General features: G+C 40.3%; 2 protein-coding genes across 3 annotated transcripts; both read left to right on the forward strand.

Moving 5' to 3' along the window:
• Window positions 1–71: 71 nt before the first annotated feature.
• LOC115687650 (choline transporter protein 1) lies at window positions 72–6,388 on the forward strand. Its single transcript, XM_030613283.2, has 10 exons — window positions 72–417; window positions 1,000–1,358; window positions 1,481–1,626; window positions 2,204–2,387; window positions 2,835–2,908; window positions 2,985–3,098; window positions 3,865–4,221; window positions 4,654–4,914; window positions 5,018–5,245; window positions 5,712–6,388. Exons 1-10 carry the CDS (start codon window positions 233–235, stop codon window positions 5,904–5,906), a joined length of 2,103 nt encoding a protein of 700 aa, XP_030469143.1. The 5' UTR covers window positions 72–232; the 3' UTR covers window positions 5,907–6,388.
• A 948-nt stretch (window positions 6,389–7,336) lies between these two features.
• LOC115687651 (uncharacterized) lies at window positions 7,337–12,316 on the forward strand. Of its 2 annotated transcripts, none has more exons than XM_030613285.2 (7): window positions 7,337–7,701; window positions 7,851–8,508; window positions 9,189–9,401; window positions 9,785–9,895; window positions 10,659–11,027; window positions 11,191–11,298; window positions 11,743–12,316. In XM_030613285.2, the coding sequence occupies exons 2-7, from the start codon at window positions 8,170–8,172 to the stop codon at window positions 12,082–12,084; spliced, it is 1,482 nt and encodes a 493-aa protein (XP_030469145.1). In that variant the 5' UTR covers window positions 7,337–7,701; window positions 7,851–8,169; the 3' UTR covers window positions 12,085–12,316. The 2 variants fall into 2 exon arrangements, with proteins under 2 accessions (XP_030469145.1, XP_030469147.1); XM_030613287.2 differs by having other exon boundaries at window positions 7,339–7,701; window positions 9,192–9,401.
• Window positions 12,317–12,994: the final 678 nt, after the last annotated feature.

Consider the following 12,994-nt stretch of genomic DNA (forward strand, 5'->3'; position numbering starts at 1 on the left):
ATGATTCCAGACATGGATTTCGAAATTACATTAAAACTTAAAACACGAAATGCCACAAATCTTTGTCTGAAAACCCAAAACAGAACTGGTCTCGTCAAAAGAAAAAAGAGAAGAGATTCTCTCGCTCGTTAGCCTTTCACACTCTCCTCCTTTTGCTTCCACTCTACTCTCTGGCTCACTGCCCCTTCTCTCCTAAACCCCAGCTCTCTCCCTCCCTCTCCCCAGTGTGCAGATGAGGGGTCCTCTGGGTCCTGTCATAGGGAGGTACACGTCGAGCGACGGGAGCACCCAGATGGGTGGCATCATAAAGCACAACCGGAAATGCAGGGACATTGCGTTCCTCGTGTTCTTTATCGCGTTCTGGGTGGCTATGATTGTTAATTCCAGCTTCGGTTTCAACCAAGGAAACCCATTGAGGTGTGTAATCCGCTCCTGGGTACTTCGTTTTCCTTCGTTGGCTGCTGAAAAAGTGACGTGCTTTCGTCAAAGATTTGGAATTTTTGCTGTCTTTTGTGGCAAGATTTAGAATTTCTAGTATTTTAGATGGAAATGAACGATCTTTCTTGGTGTTCGTAGTTTGTCTGAGCTGTTGGGAGCAAATTGTCATAACAGCGCGTGTTGTGGTCTATATTCGTTAAGACATGTTGGTTCCTCTCTCTCTTTCTTCTTAGTTGGACGATAGTTATGGTGGGTTATTGTTGCGCCTCTTTCTTGATTCTGCTATTCACCGCAACAATGTTAACCGGAGGAAAAGTCTACTGTTTGGAGAATGTGTGGTGCTTTCTCTGCGTATATTTCCTTCCATAGTTGTTTGAGACGAGGGAAAAGGCCATTAAGTGAGTCGAATCATATTGCTGTCGATGATTTTACATAATCCAGAATTAACCAGAGTTTATGTTGGACTTACTGAACTCTGGCTTGAATGTTTACTTTTCAACCTGACTTGCATTCTGGTCCAGTTTTTCCTTTGTCATAACTGGCTTCATTTGAACTATACAGGCTTACATTTGGTTTGGATTACAAAGGCAACGTATGTGGTGACAAGCACGCGAATCCTGGCCTAAGAGAGTTAGAACTTAGGTACTGGTTGAATCCTAACCAAGTGTATCAGAGTGGTTTGAAGGACAGCCAATTCAACCTGGCTAATGCTCGAAGTATATGCTTGCTGGATTGCCCTACTCCATCAGACGATTCGTTGAACTGGGTCTGCGATTACCCAGAGGGAGAAATTCGTCTTTCAATGGAAGACTGGATAGATAGGAATTACGATTATTTTGAGTTCCTCACACCAGAAATGAGGAACACCTCTCTTCAGCTTCAAGGACCTTGTTACCCAGTCATATTTCCGAGCGTGAATGGTGAGGGACATAAGTTGATGCACGTTGTATGGCACTGGTCAAATACTATTTCCTTCCATTTTATACAAATTATGTTGCATTAGATGTATCTTACTGTGACACAAGCATATGTTCTTGTTTAGTATATTGGAGCTGCCAATTCATAGCTCGTGCATCAAATATGTCTTTGCGGCATTGGCAGCAAATGGGAGGAGTCAAGATTAATGAGGACATAGTAATAGACAAATCCATTCACCGATCCATCAATGCTCGATCGTCTGTCTTAAAGGTTTTGAACCTTTGACTCTTCACTTTTTGTTTTTTGTCCAAAAGAAAATGTCAGTAGATGCTTGTGAATTACTCTGGTTTTACAACTACACTTATCAGCAGCCTTCTTTCATTTAATGTAATAAACATCCATAACTTTCTGTAGTCATGGTTACCCATGCCAATTGCGATCATAAAGGTTAAGGACTGCATGTACACCTTAGCTGATGTTTAAAGTGTTAGGATTTTGTGATTTTGGAAATAAAGCACCTGAATAGCATTCCGTGTCTTTGACCAAAACTGGGTAAACATGATGTTACCTTCTCTTTTCTGGATAGAAGTTCCGCACAGATTTTTAACAAAGTATAAACTTTTTGCCGGCTGGAATTACTTGCCGTGTTGCTTAGATAGGGTTAATCCTGCCAATTATATGCATAGATAAGAGAATGTACATTGACATTTTTCTACAATGTCCGGTTAGAGATTTTGTATTAGCTGCAATAACCTCTCTATCACACATTGTGTTCTGTTTTCGTGAAAAGATTTCTGAATATGTATTTATGCTTATGGATTTTACATTTGAAATTCCTCACTTGTAGAGATACATGGCTGATATTGGAAAATCGTGGCCTGTCCTGATTGTTTGTGGCGGATTCCTGCCGCTCTTTTTGTCAGTTGTTTGGCTTCTTCTTATTCGCCATTTTGTTGCCGCTATGCCATGGATAACAGTTGCCCTCTTCAATGTTCTCATCATATCAGTCACAATGTTTTACTACTTGAAAGGTGAGTCATAACAGTCGCCCTCTTCTCCTTGGGTTAAACTAATTCTGTCGCATTAGGGATAAATGAATTGTATTATTTGGGAAGTGCATCAGGCATTGTCATAAATGCTAAAGTAGCATATAGCATAAAGGAGCTAGGACTCCATTCCTCATGCGAATTGTTTTCAGTTTCTGGAAGGTTTATTACGAAGAGTTATCTAGTTTCTGAGACTCAGCATATCTGGTAAGTAGTCTCTCTGTTTGTCTTGCTTATGAGGATGATCCTGTAGTAACTTCAGGCCTCAGTCAAAATTGTTTGAAGTTCATTGATGTGTCCACATTGTAAACTGGTCTACTAAAATTTGTCCCTCTCTGCCTCTTCTATTTACAATTTTCTCTGCTTCAGTGCATTGCGCAATGTGTATGCAGAAGTATTTGAATCTCTAAACTTTTCTTCTGTGACTCTTAGCTGGATGGATCGGGAATGATGCAATTTCCCCAATCATTGGCGAGCATGATGCATACACTCGTGTATATGGGAGGGTGGGTGTCTTTTTAATTTACGTTTGGTTTTTGAAAGCTCCTTTTGTTTCTTTCTTTAACAATTATTTCATTCCAGGAGCTAAATCATATTCGTGCTGTTGCTGTTTTTATGACCTTTATAATGGTTGTTTCCATCCTTGCCTCAATTGCCATTATACGCCGCATCCTTATGGCAACATCAGTCCTCAAGGCAAGTACTGCGGCTGCTTACAAAGTTCAGCAAGTTGTCAAGTTTTTCCTAGCTCATAGCTCTTCTGTTATATTTACTGAATGATCCTCCACTCCATAGCTACACATATCACAGAGAGAGAGAGAGAGAGAGAGAGAGAGAGAGAGAGAGAGAGAGAGAGATGCTTCAAGGTTGCTTGCTGCTCTTTATGGACATTTACATGAGATATTCGAAATCATTAAAAGAAATAGATTATCTGCCACAACAATTCAATTTATAAAGAAATCCGACAGTGGTCCTTTGTCTTTTGTCTTAGATCTTGAATCAAATGAATAAATAAATGACATAAAGAACCAAATGTTGAACTGATCTTTTGAAACTAATCAAAGGAAGAGACAAAGTAAAGTGCAATCTTTGCCAACTACAGTCATGCATTTCTTAAACATTTCAAGTGAAATTGGGCTTACATCTGACGAGTATGTTGGGACGACTTTTCTGAGCGCGATAAATTGAGCTGATCTGCATCAAGAGTTTCAACTCAATAATTCGTTCTCTTAACTATGTGAGCACCTAAATGCCTTGTAACTAATTGTTCACTGTTGGCAAGGAAAGGCCCTGGATGTTCTTATATGAACAATAGAATTTCTTTTGAAAAGTTTTACCTTATGTCATGGACAGCCTGACGTATACTGACTTGTTGATCATGGTCTTTTCTCGGTTCTTAATTTAACTGATAGCAGACTTTGACCCAGCTAAATTTGCTTCCTTGTACTTGATGCCTGTGCAGGTTGCTGCGAAGGTCATCGGAGAAGTGCAGGCGCTGATAATTTTTCCAGTCATGCCATATGCTATCCTTGCAATCTTTTATATGTTCTGGCTTTCAGCTGCTCTTCATCTGTTCAGTTCTGGTCAAGTCGTTCAGAATAATTGCAACTCCAACTGCTGTTCTTATAATCTTGCATTGAAAAAAGTGAATTGTGATCAATGCTGTGGTTATAGCGTTCATTACACCCCTCACATTGCAGTTGCTATCTTTTTCCACCTATCCGGATGTTATTGGGCTACTCAATTCATCATAGCATGCTCGGCAACTGTAATTGCGGGTTCTGTAGCTTCATATTACTGGGCTCGCGGAGAAACATCGGTAAGAATTATATAGTGAAAAAACATATCGATACTGATTGAAGTGCTTTCAAGAACATGAAGTTTGAGATTGGCAAATCTGTTCTTGAATTGAGATATATTTAGTTCTATGCTGATTAGAGTGCATGTCAAGGTTTTCTTACCATCTTGTTGTAGGTACATTTTAGGCAGGTTCAAATTTTAGCAATTGCTTCTTGAATCACTTACTTTATCTGTTGAAAAATTTGTTTTTCCGAAGTTCCAACTGTTTCAGCAAAAACCCTGATTATTTCGGCTGGCATCTCTTTTGACCAATTATACACTTTGAACTTCGATATGTTGTCACACTGATTGATTGTGTACCTCACAATTGATTATCTACTTCTATCTGTCTACATTTAGTTATATTCTTGTATATATTTCTTTAATCTCTTTAGTAACTTCACAAATGCAGCCTGAAGTTCCATTTCTTCCGGTGTTCTCCTCTATGAAGCGGCTGATCCGCTATAGCCTTGGGTCCATTGCTCTGGGTTCCCTTGTTGTATCATTTGTGGAATCAATCCGCTTTATACTCGAGTCAGTTCGTCGCAAATTGAAAGTGGTTACATCAACACCTGATGGATTTTTTGGGAAGGCCACATTCCATTCCTCTCAGTTTTTGCTGAGGTGCATTGAGTGGATGCTGAAATCTGTAAATCGCAATGCTTATATAATGGTAAGTTTTTTTAAGCCTTTTTTCTTTAGAAGGAAAAAACCATTTGAGCCATGACTCTTTATTATGCGTAGTTCACTTTGATAGCCATTTGGAGCGTTTGCAGATAGCGATCACGGGCAAAAGCTTCTGTAGGGCATCAGCAATAGCAACGGAATTGATCTTCAGCAACATTCTTCGGATAGGGAGAGTTAATGTGATAGGAGATGTTATTCTCTCTCTGGGGAAATTGTGCGTCAGCCTGTCAAGTGCCCTCTTTGCTTTCCTCATGTTGGATTCACACAAGTACAGATCTGGTCATGATAAAGTTTCTTCTCCACTGTTGCCAGTATTGGTACGTGTATCACCATGCTATCAATTGGTACATGAATATTTCTTCTGGTACTGCACAAAATCATTTAGATTATGGACGATTTGAAACCTGCTCCTTTCTATACAAAATCTTTATTTATTTATTTATTTTGCATTTACTGATAATTGCCACTGGCATTCACTCAATAACTCAACTCATCAGCTAAGTTTTGTCAGCCTAGATTGAGACTGTTGTTCTTTCTGCAACTGAGCCTGGGATTTAGTTGCATATCTCGAGTTTAGTAAGAAATGTATGACTTTATGAGTAGCAATTTATAAGACTTGTGTGCTTTCACCTCTGAAATTTACTTTATATGCTTACAAGAGGTTGAGTTGATCAGAGGTTAGTAGGGATGAACTATTTCGCTGTATTTGCTAAAATTTCGTCCGTATTAGTTTCCTGCCGTGAAAGATGATGATTACATCGGTCTCTGCTTGTTGCATTGCAGGTTTGCTGGGGTCTTGGTTATGTGGTGGCTAGCCTCTTCTTTGCTGTGGTCGAGATGTCAATCGACACAATCATACTTTCCTTTTGCCAGGATTCGGAAGAGCACCAAGGAACAGCCCAATATGCTCCTCCGCTTCTCATGGAAACTCTTAATGACCAAAGTGAGATGCAAAGACTTACTCAAGGACCCAACTGATGGATCTTGCTTCATATATTATGTTCCTCCTACTTACCAACAGAAATTCGAGTCCTTTTCTATGATATCCAGTCCAATCTTCGGTTCTCATCTGTATTTCTAGTTTACGGGTTTAGGTTGCCATTTCAATCTGCTGTTTTTAACACTGCTATACCTAGTGACAGCATCAAGCGCGTAAATACGAAGCGAAGATGTCTTTTTTATGGTCAACAGCTTATAGCGACCTACAAGGGGAAGATAGTGCAGACTTTCGAGGCATCTCCAGAAAAAAGAGGGAGAGTTGCACCTAGATCTCTTCTCGTTCAGTCATACATTTTGATCTGTCTTCCCTAATAGCAAGGAGTAGGAATAGTGAATGTTATATTCTCTCTCTCTCTCCCTCTCTCAGCTTGTAAGCTTGTTTCTAAGCCTATGGAAGCTGCTTGATATCAGGACTGTGTAAGCTCAGAAAAATATGAAAATTTGAGTACTGTGAGTGAAAATCAGGACTCCGAGCAAGTCATTGGCTTCTTCCTTATCTATCAAGTTTCATATGGATTGCCTGGCAAAAAAGCAAGTAAACCCATAAGTAAATAGGCAGATTCCGGAGTGTCAAACAGATCAGAAGTTGCTTCCTAGTATTGGCTTTTCATTTTTCACTACCTACCCACGATTGGGAACACTCTTTCTGACAGGGGGTTTGATCTGATCTGGTCATGATACCTTCTTGTTTATATTAGGATGCAAGTTTAACTGGTGGTTAAGACATTGACCATGCCCGAGCTTTCACGTTCTCTTGTTGCTTAAGATTTAGTCATTAATGAACTCAGTCAGGCTGAAGAGAAAACAAGGGAACAGAAAGCAAGCTAAGCCAGAGAGAGAGAGCGCCACTCGCAAGGAGGAAGGAGGATAATGCTACTCGCTTGGTTCCGTACCGTTCAAATTTTCTCCATTTTTGAGCTTTAAGAGTTGTATAAATAGCATCATTTGAAGCCATCTCAAATTTTCGAAAAATGAAATTTTTTTGGGTATGTTGATGGGAAATTTCAAGCCACTTTAAGGGTTAATTTACATTAACAAAACTTTTAAGAGATTAAAACAGGATTAAGGGTTGAAAATCGCATCATAATCAGTGCGTGTAGGTGACCACAGTTGCACGATCTGACGGTGCGTAAAGAAACACACCAAAACCTCGCGTGGGCAATATACCCCCTCCGTCCGACGTGGCAACGTTCCCCCGACCGAAGTGGCGCGAAGATGATGATGCTGTCGTTGCCGACGTGGCAGCTCCGAGGCGCTTCCATCGAGGCGCGAATGATCGCCGAAATCAGACAGGAGCATCAGCCCGAATCCCGCAAGTTCGCGAGTTCTCATTGAACGAGAGGAAAAAAGAAATGTGGAAATGACGCCAATTCCTTCTCCTACGCCCCATCTCTCTCTCTCTCTCTCTCTCTCTCTCTCTCTCTCTCTCTCTCTAGCTCTGTCAGAAAAGTCAAGAGAGAAATTCGCCATTGACAGTGCTCGATCATGAAGCTTTTGAGAGAGAGAGAGTGGTGACAGCGAGGGAATTTGCCGGTCTATAAAGAAAGGAGCAATTTTTAACCCTTTTCCTCGCATAGTGGAGGACTTGTCATCGAGCGCTTTGCTTTTCGATTCTCCCCACCTCGCTTTCCAAGCACCAAAAGCAAAAACTAAATGTGACCCATACCCGCAGCACGCACAATCCCTTCTTCGGTTCTTTTCGGTGGAGGAGTAGTAGGGGGTGGGATCGTCGCCGGAGAAAAGAGTCCCCACCAGTCGTCTCGCCTTTCCAAGGGTAAAGATTCCGCCTTTAGCTGCCTCCCTTTCTTTCCCACCCAATTCGCTTTGCTGTTCTGTTCTAATGGGGTCGATGAGCTCGTTGCAGTTGCAATTGGGTGTTGGATTTTGATTGATTTGTCCTCGAATTTCTGTCTCTCTTTGCAGGTGAAGATCCGCAATTCCTTCTTCGAGTCGGTAGTTTGGGGCCTGATTTCTCTCTCTTCTGATGTTGTATTCACAACCGTCGTTCCGACCACCTGTTAATTTCTGGTCCAGACCCCCTCTGCTCTGCTCAATTTCCTACCTTTTCCTTCCCTCGGATGTCTTCTTCATATGCTGCTTCAATTGCCTTAGATTTCGCCTGAAAATTTGACGCTTTCCGCGATACTAGCTCTCTCTGTTCTTGCTTCCACGTTCGTCTGCCATTTATTAATTCGGAGGTCAATTTGAATTTACCCATCTAGCTGGTTTTTGTGGGGTTGAAATGGGTGATAGACTTAGGTCAGTCTCAATTGAGGATTTGCCCTCACATTTGATTCTTGAGATTCTGAGCTGCGGCCGGCTCAGTTCAGTTGATCTTGTTTTCTTAGAATTGACCTCTAAAACTTTTGGGGGTAGTCATGGCCTGCACCCGAGCAAATTTCGATCGCTCGTGGAGCTTGCCGTGTATCAACTCTGTGATTCTCATCCTATATATTCCTCGATGAGCCTGAAATCGAAAAAGGAAATCTTTGATCGATGCGGTGGCAATTGGAAGCGGCTTTTGAGGTTCCTGCAATCTGTGGAGCAATCATCCGACATGGTTGAAACATCCTCTGGCAAGGTATGTTTCTGTAGTGCTTCAATTTTTAAGGAAATTAATTGTGTTTTGAGGGGGTTTAAGGGATAGTTGGCATCCATCAATTTGATTGCTGGGTAATTGTGATAAAAAATTTATTGGGTAATGTACTTTTTTGATGCTTTTGCTGGAGAATGAAGTTATTAGATAGTGAAAGTAGAGATTAATTAGCTTGTCTCTGGATTTGGTTTTACTTATAGAATACGTTGTTCAATTATCTGAAGCTTAAAAATTTCTGAATTTCGATACTCCAGGCATTTAGTTTAGTAAGACTCCAATAGAAATTTTCCTTGTCGTTAGCCTCCGTATATGTTTCATGAGCAACCAATATGTTTTTTCTCTCTTTCCCTTTAATATTGAATTTTATAGAACATAGAAAACTTCCAGTGCTTGAAACAATCGTGTCAGTGAGTCTCATCATTTGTGTTATTTGTCTACTTGGTGAGATTTTTACCTGCCAAATGTGGAATGACTCAATCATAATTGTATAAACCATCATAAGAATGGTTTTGGTAGGAACTCAATGCAAGATAAATTATGTCATTTTGGGGGGAAGAAAGATGAGGAATCCTGTAGTGTCCCTCTGCCCCTTTCCACCAAAGTATATTTAATCTGTTAGCAATCCATTCATTTTCATTCATGCTCATCATTTTTTATTTTATCAGCAGATGCAGGTTACCACCGGGAGATATCATACATTACTTCTCCATGATTCATCCGTTTATTCTTGTGGATCTAGTCTAAGTGGTGTTCTCGGTCATGGTGCTGAAACAACACAATGTGTAGCATTTACACCTATAAGTTTTCCATATGCGACGCATGTATTACAAGTCTCAGCCTCCCATAATCATGCTGCTTTTGTCACACGGTCTGGAGAGGTTTGTAGCTTTTCATCCTTCTTTGGCTAGATAAGTTAGCATGTCCTTTTCCCTTTCAGGAAAGTAGAGGGAAATCGATGGGAGAAAAGAATAAAATCATCAATGATCTATGCTTTTGTCATCTCGGATTTCCTCTGTTGCTATCCCTAATATATGTATAAAGCCAGACCTTTGCATCGACTCGTTGGGCTTGACAATGTTCTCATGAAGAGCTCCAGTTATGAATATTCTACCTTAGTAGTTGGTGTCTTACTGTGGGGTTTGCCATGATGCTAGCTCTTCAGTTTGTATGTACATAGATATGACGTATGCTACCTAGATATTCCTCTTTGTCCTTTTCATGGTACCCCTATAATTTTAAAGAAAAGCTTCTATCGATATAGGTTTTCACTTGTGGAGATAATTCGTCCTACTGCTGTGGACATAGAGATACAGCACGTCCAATATTTAGACCTCGGCTTGTCGAAGCATTGAAAGGAGTTCCCTGCAAACAGGTGATCCATCAAACCAAATTTTCTGTATTTTGGATATTAAAGGTTTTGCGAGTCTAGGTAAATGCCATGCTTCCCTTTTTTATCCAGGAGAGAAAATGCAACCTGTCCATGTGTTCACAATTGCTTTTCTCTTGCAATGCGTTTACTTGCTGATGCATGGGTGTCTCCCTTGACTATGAAGTTTATCTGAGTCCCTAATAAAGCCCAGGAAGATAGTTTTGAACAAAGAATTTAGGATGCAGATCAATTATTCTATTGTTGGATCTTCTATTTTGCTAGCTGTTAATTCTTAATTTCTAGATGTCCTACGACTATCCTCAAAGACCTGTGCATATCATGTCTATTCTCTCCTTGATTTTTGCTTGGAACATGATAAAATTAGTTGAGAGTTCTTTGAGTACTTTTTATCCCATTTAAGTGAGAAACAGCAGATATTCGTCATATCACGCATCTTTACTCATCTAAACCATTTTGTTTTGGTTTTTCCATTTCTTTTGTAACTTTTATACTCAAATTATGCATGGTCATTGATTACTCAAGTCCTGTAAATGCTCGAGTATGTTGGACTGCTGATTATATCCTAGTTCTTTATTATTCACTTTGACTATTCTGTCATGATAATTCATTGTTGGTAAGCGTGTCATTTGTTCTTGCTAGATGGTTAAAGATATTCATATTCGGCATGTCAATAATTGATATTGCTTATCCTTGAGTACATATTCTCCCACTGAAGCAAAATGAGAAAAGCTAAAACTTCTTTCAGGTTGCTGCAGGGCTTAATTTTACTGTTTTCCTCACAAGAGATGGTCATGTCTATACATGTGGCAGCAACACTTGTGGACAACTTGGTCATGGTGACACTCTGGAGAGGCCGACGCCGAAGATGATTGAACAATTTGAAGCCGTAGGCCCTGTGGTACAAATTGCTGCTGGTCCAAGTTATGTGTTCACTGTATCAGAAAATGGGGCGCTCTACTCTTTTGGTTCGGGTTCCAACTTCTGTCTTGGACATGGAGAGCAGCATAATGAGTCCAACCCCCGTCAAATTCAATCATTTAGAAGGAGGGACGTCCATGTGGTGCATGTTTCTGCAGGTGACGAGCATGCTGTGGCGCTGGATTCTAATGGACTTGTAAGTTCTTACGCTGAATTGGAAATATGTCTTTTGATTCCTAGCAAATAAAAAGACAGACAAAAAGGATGTGCCTTTCTATATACATTTTTTCTAGTTTTACCTTTTTCTTTTTTCATGCCAAAGGCATTAATATGGTGTTGAAATTGAATGGATGTATCAGGTTTACACTTGGGGCAAAGGTTATTGTGGTGCTCTAGGCCATGGAGATGAGATTGATAAAACTACCCCAGAACTTGTAGAGAGCCTAAAGGGCCATCTTGCAGTACAGGTCAGTGGCAATATATCTTTTAAGTTTTAGCATTCCAAATTGAGAAGGGCTTCCTAAGTTGGCAAGATTTGACAGCCTTTTTGTTAAAACAGTTGCCCAAAACTATACAAAAAGTGGCATGCAGCAACTATATATATATAACAGTCTGCACTAAGTTAAGAGAAACTTAAAGTGCTTTTCGATTCTTTATATTCTTTAAGTGATCAAATCTGGGGCAGGATATCAAACCTTGTTTATTCAGGGATAAGTGGGGACTATTTTATTTATTTTTGGCTATTAGCTGATTCATATTTTTTTCCTTCTTTATAATCATAGTATAATGGTTCTTTAGGATTTATTTTGCCTTTTCCGTTCTTTTCTTATTCCTATTCCGAAAGAGGAAGGCGGTGTAGAAAGGGAACAGGAACTGTAGTCAGTCTTGAATGCTGGGTTATTCACTTGCAGGTCTGCGCAAGAAAGAGGAAAACCTTCGTCTTGGAGGAACACGGTTACGTGTATGGTTTTGGATGGATGGGATTTGGCAGCCTAGGGTTTCCAGACAGAGGAGCATCCGATAAAGTCATGAGGCCGAGAATCCTTGATAGCCTGAGGACACACCACATTTCCCAAATTAGTACCGGTCTGTACCACACTGTGGTGATAACTGGCAAAGGGCGGTTGTTTGGGTTCGGAGACAATGAGAGGGCACAACTCGGGCACGACATGCTGAGAGACTGCCTGGAACCGACCGAGATATTTGTCCAACAAACAGTGGATGAAATGGGATGCAGCTCTGGAGTAGTGTAAGACTCTGGCTCCAATTGTTGAAGCTAATGATTTTTTTGTATTTAAGTATGTTAGATTATATGTTTGATGTCCTTACTGGGATTGCATAAAGCTCCAGTGTGGAACTTATGGGGCCAATCTTGTCTCCTAAAAAAGGTGCTGTACGGAAATACTCACTTGTAGTTGCTTTCACCTCATTATGCTTCTAAACCACTCTTCCATTTATATAGTCTGCTGCCACCTTTTGCTTCAATTGCCACTTCATTCATGCTTATAAATTCCGGTCTCTGAGTAAAAATGAGAGTAAGAGCAAATGGTAATCGTCTTCACTATATTTTAGGTGATCCTCCTAGGAAAGGAATTTCTTGATGATTTTAAGCAGAGCCACAACTGCTGTAAGTTCTGGCACTTTGATTTTCACGAACCCCCTCATTCATCATTGGACAAATTGTGAGGTCGGGTGAATGAATGTCGGTTTTAGAGTCCCATGTTGGGATTTACATGATCTGACGATTCCTGTGGAGTGGACTAAACATAGGTTCAGAGTACCTAATAATTTTCCTAGTTTTGGATACTAACTGTGCAAATCGACTCTAATTTTGACATAACAACGGATATAACAGCTTGAGAAATCCGTTCTGAAGAGACCTTTGATACAGGAGTATCTCTTTTCCTGGAAGATTAACGGGGAATGCACATGACTCATTGATCATAAGTCCTCCAATCATTTGTTATTTCGTGTCGGCGAAGATCATGGAAGATTCACCTAAAACGTGCGCTCTTTTGTACTTATATAGTCATGGAAACAAAGGACAGAGGGTCCTTCGGTGGCCAAACGTGCAAGAAGCAATTAGTCACTCGTGGACATCAAACAATTACTTGCATTCTCCTTTGTGATGCCAGCACCCTTCAACAAATAACCGTGAAATCC

This window comes from Syzygium oleosum, unplaced genomic scaffold, assembly GCF_021117445.2.
Source record: "Syzygium oleosum isolate NSW1041296 unplaced genomic scaffold, Sole_v2.1 Sole_v2.13, whole genome shotgun sequence".
Lineage (NCBI taxonomy): Eukaryota > Viridiplantae > Streptophyta > Magnoliopsida > Myrtales > Myrtaceae > Syzygium > Syzygium oleosum.

Excerpts from the sequence above, each read along its gene's own strand:
- LOC115687650 (XM_030613283.2), top strand. The coding sequence starts at position 233 with ATGAGGGGTCCTCTGGGTCCTGTCATAGGGAGGTACACGTCGAGCGAC. Across the intron at positions 1,627-2,203 it reads CTCGATCGTCTGTCTTAAAG|AGATACATGGCTGATATTGG; the intron begins GTTTTGAACCTT and ends CCTCACTTGTAG. Across the intron at positions 2,909-2,984 it reads ACACTCGTGTATATGGGAGG|GAGCTAAATCATATTCGTGC; the intron begins GTGGGTGTCTTT and ends ATTTCATTCCAG.
- LOC115687651 (XM_030613285.2), top strand. The coding sequence starts at position 8,170 with ATGGGTGATAGACTTAGGTCAGTCTCAATTGAGGATTTGCCCTCACAT. Across the intron at positions 9,896-10,658 it reads AAGGAGTTCCCTGCAAACAG|GTTGCTGCAGGGCTTAATTT; the intron begins GTGATCCATCAA and ends AACTTCTTTCAG. Across the intron at positions 11,299-11,742 it reads AGGGCCATCTTGCAGTACAG|GTCTGCGCAAGAAAGAGGAA; the intron begins GTCAGTGGCAAT and ends ATTCACTTGCAG.